Source organism: Mustela nigripes, chromosome 1 (genome assembly GCF_022355385.1).
Source record: "Mustela nigripes isolate SB6536 chromosome 1, MUSNIG.SB6536, whole genome shotgun sequence".
NCBI classification, from domain to species: Eukaryota; Metazoa; Chordata; class Mammalia; order Carnivora; family Mustelidae; genus Mustela; species Mustela nigripes.
In genome coordinates this window covers 98301639-98316313 of record NC_081557.1, presented here as the reverse complement: position 1 = coordinate 98316313, position 14675 = coordinate 98301639, and the positions used below count along the sequence as shown (strand labels likewise).

Here is a 14675-nt window from a genome sequence, read left to right as displayed (position 1 = left end):
CTAAAAGTTGTTCCTGCCCACTCTGTGTGTGGGACACCTTACAGACACTGCCTTGTTCGTGTCTCACCTGCAAGGTTCCTGGGTTTATCTCCATTTTAAAGATGAGAAAACTAAGAGCAAGTAACTCCCACCATCACACAGAAAACTGGTGAAGAAAACACCCAAAGGCGATATCATTTTCACCATACTGGGCAACTCACTAAGTCATCCTCCTGTGGTAGTCCTAGTATTGGAACTACTACAATAACTAGCTGTGCTAATGTATTACAGTATGACATTCTGTTATTTTTATAATTAGATTTCAGATCAGTTATGGGAAAATCATTTTAAGAATAGCTTTCCTTGGATCATATAAGTAGTATACTTGCTACACAAATGTCAAAATGAGAATAAAAGTCACCTGTGATTTCCAAGTTTTTTGGTTTTTTTTTTTTTTTTTTTCATAAGTTCGCCACTTTATTGAAGCATAGTTGACATACATGGTATTAGTTTCGGGTGTTCAACATAGTGATTCAGCAATTATGTGAGTGAGGAAATGCTCGGCACAGGTACCATGTGTCACTATACAAAGTCATTAAAATGTTGACTGTATTCCCTCAGGTGTACTTTCTATTGCTGTGACTTATAGCGAAGTTCGTACTGCTCAGTCCACGTCACGTGTTTCACTGTTCCCTGATACCCTTCCCCTCTGGCAGCCACCAGTGTGTCCTCTGTATTTATGGTTCTTATCATTCATATGTTTGTTTTCGTATTTGTTAGGGTTCTCCTTTAGATTCCTCATATGGAACCATGTGGTATTGGTCTTTGTCAGGCTTATTTCACTTAGCATAAGACCCTCTGGGTCCACCAGTGTCTTCATGAATGGCAAGATTTTACGGCCAAGTAATACTCCATTACATTATCCGTACCACATCTTCTTTATCCGTTCTTTACTGGTAGGTGGTTAGGTTGCTTCCCTATTGTAAATAAGGCTGCAGTAAACATAGGGGTGCATACATCTTTACAAATTTGTGTTTTCTTTTTCTTTGACTAAATACCCAGAAGTGGAATTACTGGACTGTATAGTATTTCTAATTTGGGGGGGACATAGTGGCTGAATCAATTTATGATCCTACCAATCGTGCCCGAAGGTTCTCTTCTTTCTCTCTTTCCTCACTAACATTTGTTATTTCTTGCATTTTTGATACTAACCATTCTGACTTGCTGGAAGTGATACCTGATTGTGGTTTTGATTTGCATTTCCCTGGTAATTAGGCGTGTTAGGCATCTTTCCCTGTATCTCTTGGCCATCTATTTCTTCTTTAGAAAAATGTCTGCTTAGGGGCGCCTGGGTGGCTCAGTGGGTTAAAGCCTCTGCCTTCAGCTCTGGTCATGATCTCAGGGTCCTGGGATCGAGCCCCGCATCGGGCTCTCTGCTCAGTTGGGAGCCTGCTTCCTCCCCTCTCTCTGCCTGCCTCTCTGCCTACTTGTGATCTCTTATCTGTCAAATAAATAAATAAAATCTTAAAAAAAAAAAAAAAAAGTCTGTTTAGATCCTCTGCCAGTTTTTTAATTGGATTGTTTGTGGGGTTTTGAGTTGTGTTTTTGTTTTGCTTGTTGTGTGAGTTCCTTATATATTTTGGATAGTAACTCTTTATTGGATATATTAGTTTTGCAAATATCTTCTCCCAGTTAGGTAGGTTGCTTTTTTATTTTGGTTTTGTTTCCCTTGCCTCGGAGACAGACCCAGAAAAATAGTGCTAACGTCAATGGCCAGGAAATCACGGCCCAAGTTTTCTTCTAGTAGTTTTATGATTTCAGGACTTACAGGTTTTTAATCCATGTTGAGGTTTGGGGTAAGAAAGTGACCAGTTTCCCCAGCGTCGTTTCTTGTAGAGATGTCTTTTCCTCATTGTAGAGTCCTGCCTCCTTCATCATTGATTAAAGGATTAAATAGAAATGTGGGCTTGTGGGGCGCTTGGGTGGCTCAGTGGGTTAAGCCGCTGCCTTCGGCTCAGGTCATGATCTTGGGGTCCTGGGATCGAGTCCCGTATCGGGCTCCCTGCTCAGCGGGGAGCCTGCTTCCCTCTCTCTCTCTCTGCCTGCCTCTCCGACTATTTGTGATTTCTCTCTGTCAAATAAATAAAATCTAAAAAAAAAAAAAAAGAAAAGAAATGTGGGCTTGTTTCTGGCCTCTCAGGTTAGTTCCGTTGATCTCTGCGCCTGTTTTGGGGAGCATTACCCTGCTGTTTCTAATTACTACAGCTTTGTAGTCGGTCTTGAAATATGGCTGTGGGACACCTGCAGCTGTGTTCTTGCTCCGCATTGCTTTCGTTAATTCAGGTTGTTTGCAATTCCATGCAAACTGTAGAATTGCTTGTCCTCGCTCTGTAAAAAATACAGTGGTGTTTTGATAGGGATTGCATTGAATCTGAAGATTGCTTTGGGTAGTATGGACATTTGAGTAACATTTATTCAATACCTTTATCCATGTGAGAGTACAGGTTTTCTAGCTCTTTCATTGCATTTCTTCCAAGGTATTTTACTCTTTTTGATGCAGTTGTAAAGGGGATTATTTTAATTTCTCTTTCTGCTAGTTCATTATTAAGGTATAGAAATGCAGCAGAATTTCATTTCCTGTGTTTCTTCCAATTTTTTTCATACCCCGGTTCTCAAAAAAGATGCTTGATTTCTAAAATTTGTTGAGACATGTTTTGTGGCCCATGTGTCATCTGTGCTAGAGAATGTTCCATGTGTGCTCAAAAAGGATATGTGGATTCTACTCTTTCTGGAGGGAATGTTCGGGCTGTGTGTCAGGGCTGTCTCGTCTAAGTGTCCCTCAGAGCCACTGTTCGTTGATCTTCTGTCCGGGGTATCTACTCAACGATGCAGGCAGGCCGCCAGATCTTCCTGTTACTAGAGGGCTGTCGATTCTGCTTTGTTAATATTTATGTATTTAGGTGCTCCTAGATTGAGAATGTGGGTGTTCACCAGTGTTATTGCCTCTGGTTGGGTTGATTTACCATCATGTGTTTTAAAGTTGGTTGTGATATAAAGTTGGTTGTGTTATCCTCACGTTTTTCACCTCCATGTGCACAGCGTGTGTGTCTCTGCCACGTCGCCTTGGGCCCAGGTGCATCCTTGGGGCTGAATGAATTGCCTGCAGGATCATAGGCAAGTTCATCATTGGGTCAGTTTATCCTTCCGTGGCCCGGTGCCTTCGACTGCAGCACGGGGTTTCCAAGTAGTGGCTGGTGGGCGTGTACTTCCTGCCCCTGGCCCTTCCCGTCCGGGTGTCTGGCTCGTTTCTGTAACACTTTCTCTGTTGCTTTCTTCTCTTGCTCTTTCCTCGGGAATGGTGACTTGCTTTAGGGTGATGCTGGACTTTCTACTCGTGTGTATTTATTGCAGGTTTTAGGTTGTGATTGTCAGGACAGCCTAAGTCTACAGTCTATCTGAACTCATGGTCACTTGAACACATTCTAAAACATAACATTTTTACCACTCCCCCCCCCGCCCCCACCCCTTTGAGCCGATTGTCTAATTTTTGTAGATATAATTAATTTTACTACTTTTGTCCTTTAACCTTTGTAAGTGTTTGATCTGCTACCATTATGTTTGCTTTTACCCGTAAAGTTTTTTATTTTTCTTCTGGTTAGGGCCTTTTCTATTCACTTAAGGAAGTCCCTTTAGTATTTCTTGTAAGACAGGGTTAGTGGTTTGTGTGCAACAACTTTTTCCTTGAGCTGTGGAGGACAGTCTTTGCAGCCAGAGCACTCTTGGTTGGAGGTTGTCCCCCTTTCTCCACTTTGCCTAGTCCCTGCCACTCTCTCGCAGCTGCAAACCTCCTGCTGAGAAAACCCACAGACTTAGGGGCTCTTCCTTGAATGTAACGGTTTTCCTCTCTCTTGCTGCTCTGAATATGCTCTTTAATTTTTGCCATTTTAATTAGTGTCTGGGGTGGACCCCCTTGGGTTCACCTTGTTTGGGGCTCTCATTGCTTCCTGGACCTGGAGGTCTTTTTCCTTTCCCAGGTTGGGGAAGTTTTCAGCTCTTCTTTCTTGTTTTCTACCCCATCTCATCTGCTGGGACCCTTGTAATGCAAACATTAGGCCACTTGATGTCCCAGAGATGCTTAATCTTTTTTTAATTTTTTTGCTATTTAGCTTGGTGCTTTTTATTACCCGTCTCCCAGCGCACTGATGGTTCGCATTTTCTAATCCACTGTCGATTCCCTCTGGTGTGTTTTTCATTAAATCATTGTATTCCTTTTTCATTCACTGAAGATGTCACCGTAGTTCACATACTCTGGAGACTCACTCAGTGAGCGTCTGTGTGATCGTTACTTTGAGCCCTTTATCAGGTCAACTGGTTATCTCCATTTTTTGTTCAGCTCCTTATCTGAGCTTTTGTCATTTTCTTTCTTTTGGATATTTCTCTCTGGCTTCATTTTGCCAGACTACGCATTACTGCATCTGAGTTCAGCTACATCTCCTGGTCTCGCAGGTAGACGTGGAAGGTGCTCTGTGGTGCCTAGTAGCACCGGGCACCCTCCTGTCGTGGCTGTCCGCAACTCACACGCGTGCTCTGGTGGGCAGACCTGGCCCTCAGCCCGGCTGCCTGCAGAGTCCACCTGTGCTACTGCTGTGGCCCGTGACTGGTAGGACTTGCCTCTAACTGGTCTGGCTACAGCTGCTGTAGGTGCACTACCTCGGGACACTAACTGCCCCATCCTCGGGGGGAAAAGTTACCACAAGAGGGTGAGAGGCCTGACCAGGGCTGTCTGCTGGCTGGGACCAGTCCTCAGGGGAATGTCAGAATTGGTTCCAGCAGGCACTGAGCCGACTAGAATGAAGGAGGGCAAGAAGCAGCACCTTCACCTCCTGTCTGCTCCACACACGTCCAAGATGAGTAAATCCTCACCTGTGCCCCGGATACTTTTTCCAAACTGCTGCTACGCTGCTGGGTCTCAGGCTAAGAGATGTGGTGACCTTTTAAGAGAAGAGACGGGATTTATTACATCCCTCAGCTCTCCCAGGGTAAAGCCCCACCAGTTTTCAAAGCCAGACATTACGGGGCCCTGACTTCTCAGGGCAGGGAAAGTCAGGCCCCCAGGGTCAGGGCCCCCTGCCCTGAGAAGTCAGGGCCCCAGGGTCACGGGCGCCCTGCGTGGTCCCTCCCTTCTCAGGCACACACTCAGCTGGAGATGCCCCTCCCACTTGCGGGATGCTGCCCCATGGTGGCCGGTGGCGGGGAGGGGAGAGCTCCTCTCTGTCTACCCGCCTCCTGTGCTGATTCCCTCTCAGGTCTCCGTCGTTCAGTCTCAGAGGGAGTGGCGGTTCCTGGAGGTGTTGCTGCCGCATGCCCCCGGAACGGGGTGCACCCGGGATCCTCTTACCGTGCCAGCTTCCTCCCTGTACCCCCCCCCCGCACCCCCACCACGTTCTTTACAAGCTGGTAGCTAGTGTGTTAATCCAAACCAAACACTCAAACCAAAGGTAATTTAAACGAGAGTCCTTTGTTTTCCTTTTTCAGTGCCCTTAAAAGAATTGAAAATAGGCAGTCCCTTGTACTAGAAGCCTTGTTCCATTTTTATATTTCTCCCTGTTTTGGGGTACTCCTCATGTCTACCACTGGACAAGTTATCATTTTAAAGTAACCCTTCCCATCCTTTGGTTAACCCAGTTAATTATATATATATATAGAGAGAGAGAGAGAGAGAGATTGAGAGAGAGATAGCTCTGTCTAGCTAGCTGGCTAGCTAGCTTAAAGGAAGTGTTATCTAGGAAATTCTCTTTCCTAGATATGGCTGATGCAATGGTTGGCCCATTGTCCCCCTCTTCTAAGTCCTGTTTTGAAGCCAACTACATGAAAATATGTGCTTACCTGAATTTTTCTCTGCAGAATATGCCTTTATACCCATTAACCATCACAGCTGGTTCTCCGTAGTTCTCCACTGGGAGGTGTATATGGTCTTGTAAATCATGTAATTTTGAGTGCTAATGGAATTGACAAAAAAGGAGGATTCATGTACTTTTCAAATTTAGTACGGAAGTATATATGAATACATTAAAGATAGTTCTGTTAGACGTGGCGACGGTGCATGTACAGAAAAGTTGGAATAGCGAAAGGCTTAACCAGGAATATGTTTGTCAAGATGCTCTGTGTTTGTTTGGGTTCCCCTTGGTTTCCAGTTTCTAGTTCACAGGGAGTTGCTCCCTCCATAGAACAGTATCAGGGCTTCCGTGACCCCAGCCAACTTAGTAGCCCTTTCTGCAGCTCGGTCTGCAAATTAATTCCATCCCACTGTCTGGAAGCAGCTGTGTAACAAATTACAGACTCTGCCGGGGAAGTTGCGATGACTAATAAATCCGCAATTAGTTTCCCTTGTGGTTTATTAGTCGTCACTGATGGTCTGAAGTCTCTTCTTCCAACTTTGGCCCAGAGCCCGGCGGTTCCCCAGCACACATTAACTAGCTCAGATGCCCTGTCTCCCAGAAGTTTCAGAAACACTACCTGGAGCAGAGAATAGGGTAGCCTTTCACAGCAGATTAACCCTCACTGGGAGACAAGAGGGGATCTCTGATCCGCTCGGGAGCCTCCCAGGGGAAAGGCTGTCTGGACATAACCACAACTGGAGTGTGTGTCTGGACCTGGGTGAAACACGAGAAAACAACAGAAATTGCACAACACATTGCTCTAGGAGCCACAGGAAACGACAGGAAAGGACTAAGGTGAGAGGGAAAAGTCAGCTTCGTAAGGTTTGGTAACACTGCAGTCTTGGGTGAACTTTTTCCCAAAATGTTGGGAAAACGTCTTGCCTAAAGCCAGTCTCTGAGGACCTGTGTAGCTTACCAGCAAGTAGCCCGTCTCTTCCTCGTGCCTGAACCGAACAGCGAGGCTGCCACAGCAGCAAAGGGAGGCAGGGTCTCTGCTCATCTGCCCCCCGCATTGGTGTAGAAAGTGCTTCTATGAACACTGACGGACCCCTCCGGCAGCAGCCCTGCGGCTTTGCCCACGTCCCCTTTTGCAGGAGTTCAAGAACTGCCACCAGCGGTGCCTCACGGAGGAGCGGCCGCATGAGGCCGTGGCTGTCCACCGTGAGGGCTCAGCCTCGGCCCCCATCCTACCTCTGCTGTGCCAGGTCTCCGCTCCAGGCAGGCAGCCAGTATCCGTCCTCAGGCGCAGGGCTGTAGGACTGAAAACAGGCTGCTGAGGACCTTGGTGCGTCTTTGCAGATCTCTCCAGAGTACTGGAAAGTAACTCTTAGGACAGCGCGTATCAGCTCGGAAAAGGGCGCATGAACTCTTTCCCAGAGCTGATGCACCCAGCAGTCCTGGCTGACGTCTCAAAGACAAGGGGGTCCTTGCAGCCCTAAAGGCAGTCGGACTTTGCTCACCCTCTGCCGAAAAGTCGGTTTGTCTGGTTCCGTATACTGCTTACCGGGCTGAGTCCTCTAGTTTCCCTTTCTGCCGAGTCATCAGGGCAGCGGTTTGCTAGGCACATGCTTTCATCTAGGACGTCTCTTATCCAAATTCTCAAGACTCCTTTTTCCTTCTTCTTCATCATTTCTGCTTCCCTGGCTGTGTTCTGCCTGTTGAATGTAGGGGATCTTGGAGGCGGAGCTCACATCACAACAGTTAAGTGGAGGCTGGCAAGTCTCTCTCTTCCGCAGGGAAGTTATTCTCAGACCCCAAAGCCATTGGGAAGTGGCCATTCCAAAAAGTCTCCGTCTCTTTCTTCTCAGTCCTGGACAAAGAAGGTGAAGGGGAGTTAGGGGAGGAAGAAACAACAGCAAGAAGGCTTGAGAACCAGGAGGAAGGAGCTTAGTGTTTCTTAATGCATGCTTTATGGCTGTCGCAGTTCATTCTTTTCTTCCTGATATTCAAAGATACCAGTAATCCTTTTAAGTAGGTTTTGGTTTTGTTTTTGTTTTTGTTTTGGGGGGGGGTTAGATTTTATTCATTTGACAGCATACGCAGGGGAGGGAGACTGATGTAGGGCTCCATCCCAGGACCCTGGGATCATGATCTGAGCTGAAGGCAGACCCTTAATGACTGAGCCACCCAGGCTCCCCTAAGTAGGGTTTTCCTAAAAATCCCTACTTCAGATGAGCCTTTCTCTGGTTATCTCAAAGCAGGATTTTTATAAGCATGCTTATATTCCAAACATGACAGTAAAATAAGCCTTTTAAAGAAAGGTATCTGCTGGTAGACTTCTTGTATTCTTCTACCATTTCAGCCAGTGGAGAATCACATGCAAACTTTGAGTTTGTATTATACAAGAACTCAGAATTTGCCATGAGAGTTTAGAATTGTCCCCCGGAACCCAATCCCCCTGAGTCAACAGGACAGGTTTCATCGAACATTCAGGGTCTCTTACCTAATCAAAGGTGGGCACAAATCTTCCAGCCAATTCAGCATCAGAAGGACTCACATGAGGTATACCATCTTTATTGCCAAATTGTTGAAATAAAAAAGAAACCACGGCCCAAAGGAACATGCCAGCTCATAAATATAGAATTAGCTATTTTTACTACTGAGAAAATGCATGCAGACAGAGCCCACAAGTGACTACAGAACTATAATGAATTTTCTTCTCTATTTATATGGAATTAAAACTTCAGTTCTTAAACATCATCCTACTTATTTTAGTAAATACTCAACAGACAGTTCATTTGCACCAGGAGCTACAGCGTGCTTGCTCTGACGTCCTGTTGGTATAATTCTTTGTCAGAACCTCCTACAAGCATCCTGTCCAGCACACGTGGTGACGCATGTCCTTGAACACGCCTCAGGAAGGGGAGATGAGTTCAGTCTCCTAAGCTCTCCTAGTCTGTACAAGTCCCATCTCCAGTTTGGAACCACCTATCAGTTACCTGTTTGAGCTTTTAGTATTTTGGGGGATGATTCGGGGCCTTGGTAGCAAGGCAACAGCAACCATTCCAAGGATTTCGTGGTTAGCACTCTTTTCCTTGGTCTGATCAGGAGAAGATGGGCTGGAAAAGTGTCACAGACTCAAGAGACCCGCTGTGCACTTCCACACTCGCCTGCCTCTCCTCGCCCCATGTGCGCTTCTAGTGTGGGTCAAGCATGAGAGCCAGTTGCTAATTGCGTTAAATCTGATTTCAGACTCATGTGGGGTGTTACTATACCTGGCTATGGGTTACTCTGTTTTAGAGGAAGCACGCCATCAACTTGACAGAGCCCCGCCACACTGTTCTCCCGGGTGGTTATACCAATTTACACTCCCACCTGTAGTGTCTGAGTTCCTCCTTTCACACATCCTTGGCAACATCTGGTGTTTGCAGACTTTATTTTTTCCAATCTGATGGGTGTGAAGTGGTGTCTCATTTTTGGTTTTAATTTGCATGTCTTCACTATTGAGCATCTTTTCATATGTTCGTTGGTCATTTGGGTTTCTTCTTCTGTGAATTCACTGTTCATATCTTTTGGCTTAAAAAAAAAAATGGTTACCCATCTCCGTGTGTAGGAATACTTTATATAGTCTGAGCACCAGCCTCGTCTTTGGTCCTACACATTGCAAATACCTTGTCCCAATCTATGGCACTTTTGTTTATTCTTTTGCGTAAAGCTTTATGTACTCAAATCTGTCCTTCTTTTCCTGGATAGCACATGGCTGTATGTCTTCTGTAGTATTTCCCCAGCAGGGCGCCTGGGTGGCTCAGTCAGTTAAACCTCTGACTCTGGGTTCCAACTCATCCTGCTCTCAGGTTATGGGCTCGAGCCCCATTTGGGACTCTGTGCTCAGCACAGTTGGCTGAAGAGCCTCTCTTCCTCTCCCTCTACACCTGCCTCCCCCAACCACTTGCACATGTGCACATGCTCTAAAATGAAATGTTTTTTTAAAAAGGTGTTTCCCCATCCTAATATGTGTGCCCTGTAATTTCTTTTTAAAGCTTTACAGTATTTTTCATGTTTAAATCTTTGTTCTAATTCATTTTTGTGTGTGATAGGAGATAAAAATACAGTTGTTTTCCATGTAAATAATCAGTTGCCCTAGGACCATGGTAAATGGTCCCACTTCATTAATTTCTAATGTCACTTATACACGTGTATTACCTTCAGCTCACTCTTCTGTTACATTTTTTTTTTTAATTTTTGCCTGTATCAATATAACCTCGATTGGATTTCTGTATTTTTATACTGCGTTTTGACAGCTAATGAGACAGTTCCTCCTCTTTGGTTCAGCCATTCTTTGTCTATTGTTTTCCCATTCTAATTTTATGATGAGCCTCTCAGGTTCCCTAAAAGTCCCTTTTAAGGACTCTTATTGGAATTGCAGTGGACTTAACAGATTATTTATGAAGCCATAAATTCTTAGATTAGAGTCTCACCATCCATGAAAATAGTATGTTATTGTTCCTTTCATTCGAGTCCTCACTTATGCCCTTCAATACAGGCTTTCTATTTTGGTTTGCTACATAAAGCTCTTGTCTATTTTTTCCTCTTTAGATTTTAGTTTTTGTTACTTTAACAAATGGGATTTTTTTTTTTTTTTAAGATATTAGAGAGAGGGAGTACACGCGAGGAGGGGAGACAGAGGGAGAAAGAGAATCCTGATGCAGTCTCCCTGTTGAGCACAAAGCCCACATGGGGCTTGATCCTAGGGCTCTACTATCATCACCTGGACTGAAATCAAGAGTGCAGCTTAACTGACTGAGCCACCCAAGTACCCCTACAAATGGATTTTTTCAAATTTTTAGTTGGTTTGCTAGTGTAGAGCAATACAAATGTTTGAACTAGAACCTTGTAACTTCAGGGTAATAACATTGTCCAAGAATACTGTCCATATGATACAGTTTTTTGCTGTCTATGGAAATCTGTTCTAGGGCCTAGTACATAGCCAATTTCCTAAGTCTTCCACATGTATTTGAAATGATTTCTTGTCTTGTGCAGCGCTTTGTCTATGTCCATTAGGTCAATCTTGTAATTAATCTGTCTTCTTACTACATTTTCTGCTTCATCATTCAATTAATGATTTCTTTCTATTCATTGAGTCATCTTTTGCATTACTCATTTGGAGACTCAGTTCTCAATTATTAAAGCATCCTTGTGAATTCTCTTTTTACTATGACTTGATAGCTTTTTTTGTCCATCTAATGTTTTTCCATTTTAAAATATATCCATAGAGCTTTCCAAGTTTACTTTAGTGTAGCTATAAATGATAGAAAACTTGACTATAGTTTCTTAAATCGAAGGAGGTATTTTTTTCTCAAAGAACAAGGTCAGAGGTAGGCATGGGCCCAACCGCCCAGAAACCGGGGCTCTTTGTTTGTACATCACCCACACCGTGTCACCCCTCATCTCTTGTGGGCTTTCTCCCTGTGAGCTACTGTTGGATGGGGGAGGGTTGGGGGGCATGGAGGGTGCAGGAACAGCCCGCACCGTCAGCATCACATGGGCTAATACCTGTTTCAGCCTCCAGAGAATCTCTGTCCGATGATTATAAACGATTTGCTGTTGCCACACATTTTGTGAACATTCTTTGCAGAAAGAGAAGATCTTACCTTGTGGTGAGTCAGATGTGACCATTTCCCTTCCCAAGTGAAGTCACCGGGAGAAAGTGCGGACGCAGTGTTCTCTTTAGACCCAGAAGCAGTTAAATGCTCAAGCCTCAGGAAACCACATGTCATTAACAACGAGCAAGGCACAATACACTTAGATTTCAGAGCATTAATACGAAATAAAAATATGATCTGTTTCAGGGAATGTTTGTAGTTAGGAATAATAAATTGATTCTCTCAAGAACTGATACCAGTGTTTTGTGGAGTTTTTCAGAAGGCCGGTTTCAGTATTTGCTATGAAACTCTGCATCACTGTGTGTCGTCTGCTGGGCATTGGCAGGGCATTCAGTAGACCGACTTGACCGAGGAGCTAGGACCTCAGACTTGCCCTGCCCTGCTTCTTCCCTCTCAAACTTCCCCAGCATCTGAGTCCACCTGTCCCCCTGCCCTGGACCATCCTGTGGAACACAAACCATCTAGTGGTTGGCATTTGGAGACCTCAGGATGTACAAAGCAAGTTGGTCTGTCTCTGTTTTGTCCTTAAAATGATTATTTAGATGGTTCTAGTCCTTCCCAGGGGTTTAGTAGAATGTGTTAATATACCTAATATTTGATTTGTGCTAAAAATTAACAGAGCATTTACTTACCTTACTCAGCCCTCCTCGGCCCAGCATCCGTCCATTATGGAACTCCAGCTGAAAAAAATATAAAAACAGTTGTTACATTCAGAGGAGGAGACTATTTCTTTTAAAACCGTTAGAATCGGTGTTAATTTTGTACTTCTTAGGTTCAAGTGCACAGGCAGAGCCTGGTGCTAGATAATTGAGTGACGGCACTTTCATCTGACCGTTTCCTCATGGGCACTAAGACTGCGTAATCCAATTTTGAGTGCCCTTTTGTCATCATTAATCCTCGGTCCAACATGATACTGTTAAAACCAGGTGTCTTTTCATTAAAGGACATGGGAAGTGTTTCTTACAAACAATGTAAGCCTTGTGAACATAAATTTCCATTCACAGGGGTTCTTCCTAGGTGACTTCTTTTCACATCTGATAGAAGTTCTAGCTGTGGTGGAGACCCTTCCTTTTCTCCCCATCCTGATTAAACAGAGCTTGTAGCTTCATACCAGTTAGCCTTTACAACTTGGTATTGAAAAACTCACTCTATTCTCCCCACAATGATGATCCCAGTTTTCCTCACAGAGCCTCACCTTTCCAGGATCTCTGTGTTTCTCTGAGCTGTACGAGTCCATCTTAAATTTGAAGTCCATTGCTTTTACAATTAAGTGGCCATTTCTGCTTACAGATTAGAATTGAGTTGAATTTAGATTGTGTGGTGTCTTACGTGTTCTAAAATCACCTTTCAGCCATGGAAACAAAGAAGTATTTTCCTGCCGGGGAATCAAGTTGGCAGTGGACTGGTTTTTGGAAAGAGGCCACAAAGATGTTACAGTTTTTGTTCCGGCTTGGAGAAAAGAGCAGTCCCGACCCGATGCTGTCATCACAGGTAAGCCTGTGAGCGGTCTGGTCGCGGCCTCAGACCTTCCCCAGGCGGGCCATCGGACACGGTCAGGTGTTGCGCTGCCGAAGATGTCCCTCTGTTTACTTGGTCTGTGTGACCGCCCCGTTCCCCGCAGCGAGACCTCGGTGTTGCTGGTCTTTACAGACTCGCTGCTGATGATAAGAAAGCAGTAAGATCCTTGCTCTGTAAACCAGTGGTTTGGGGTTTTTGGTTTTCCTGTTGTGATTTAGAAGCTTTTTACTTCAGATTTTGTAAAGTTGTGACTTTGGGACATGCCTAGGAGTCAGGAGACCTTGGTTAAAATTCTGAGCCACCTCTGCTTCTCATCTGCAGTATAAAATCACTAACATAGTTCAAAACACACTGGCAGGCCCCTGGGGGTCCGCTCTCTGGGGTCAAGTAGAAGGAAGGGACTCCATCTCAATAAAGTGTCTCTGTTTTGCGTTATTTTGTCATTTTTTAATGTATGCATTTTAGGCAGAAACTGCTCGTGATTCTTGCTGAACATTTTGATTAAGTTAACCATTCCCTCCCCCTCTGTCCACCTCCAACATTAACAGAAATGGAGGAACCTGCATGAGGAAAACTATACTTTTCAAATCAAAAACAGAGAGCACAGGCCACGTACCTGAAGGGAAGATTAATCATTAAGTCATTAAGTCATTTCTTGAGCTGGCATAAGGGCGTGCTCGAGTCAGAACTGTGCAATCAGACTCTAGTCTGTGTTAACTGTCAAGGGAGGAAGGTGCCAGAATTCAACCAGGAGCACCAAGACCCTGGGTAACACTCTGAAAAAACACATTTAGATCCTCATCTTCCTCCATGTAACAACGCATCCCACATGGTTGAAGAATTGTCAGAAACAGTCGTTGCATGGCTGGGGAAAACTTTACTAATGGTAGAAATGACAAAGGAAAAGATAAGTCTCATTGCATGAAAATGTATGCTTCTGTGTTTTGGGAAGTTTTCTTTAAAATGAGATCTTTTGCCTAAGGGAGAAAAGAAACAAAGAATCCATATCCTTAATGTCTAAAGAGCTCATAGACTCTGGGCTCTCCACCGTATATAAATGGTAACATGGTAGGAACAGGCAACACAGAATGCAGTACCCAATAAGAGAAGCAATTCACAAAATGACAAACTAAACAACTCTTACTTTTCACCCACCAAAACAGCAGAGATTGGAGAACTGGTAAGCCTCCAGGAGCTCCTCCTTCACTGCTGTGGAAATAGATTCTTACAACCTATCTAAAAAACAGTTGAGTCTTAAAATATTAATATTCTTAGATCTGCTGGTTCCCCTTCTAGGCATACTTCCTCAGAAAATAAGCAGAGTTACAGGCAAAGATTTACGACCACAAAGACATTCAGTGCATGATTACTTGAAATAGAAAGAAAAAAAAACGGAAATGAACCATACATTCACTATAATGGTTTGAGTATTTAGAATATTTAGGCAGAATTTCTCATGAGCTGAGGAAGTACGCTTTTCCATAAAAGTTTTATTGTGTTGCACGTACATGTACACACGTACACACATGCATATTTAAGCAGAGGCAAGAACAGAAATACATAGAGAATGACTAGAAGGAAATATGCCAAGGCAGTCCCAGTAATTGACTGTCAATTACTGACAGTGACTCTGTCA

General features: G+C 44.2%; 1 protein-coding gene across 2 annotated transcripts in view; it reads left to right on the top strand.

Moving 5' to 3' along the window:
* ZC3H12C (zinc finger CCCH-type containing 12C) overlaps positions 1 to 14675 on the top strand; it is a 75032-nt gene that overhangs the window by 47596 nt on the left and 12761 nt on the right. For both annotated transcript variants that reach the window (XM_059417845.1, XM_059417854.1), the window contains exon 3: positions 12873 to 13012. In XM_059417845.1, the coding sequence (XP_059273828.1) occupies positions 12873 to 13012 (140 nt within the window). The remainder of the gene's footprint in view (positions 1 to 12872; positions 13013 to 14675) is intronic.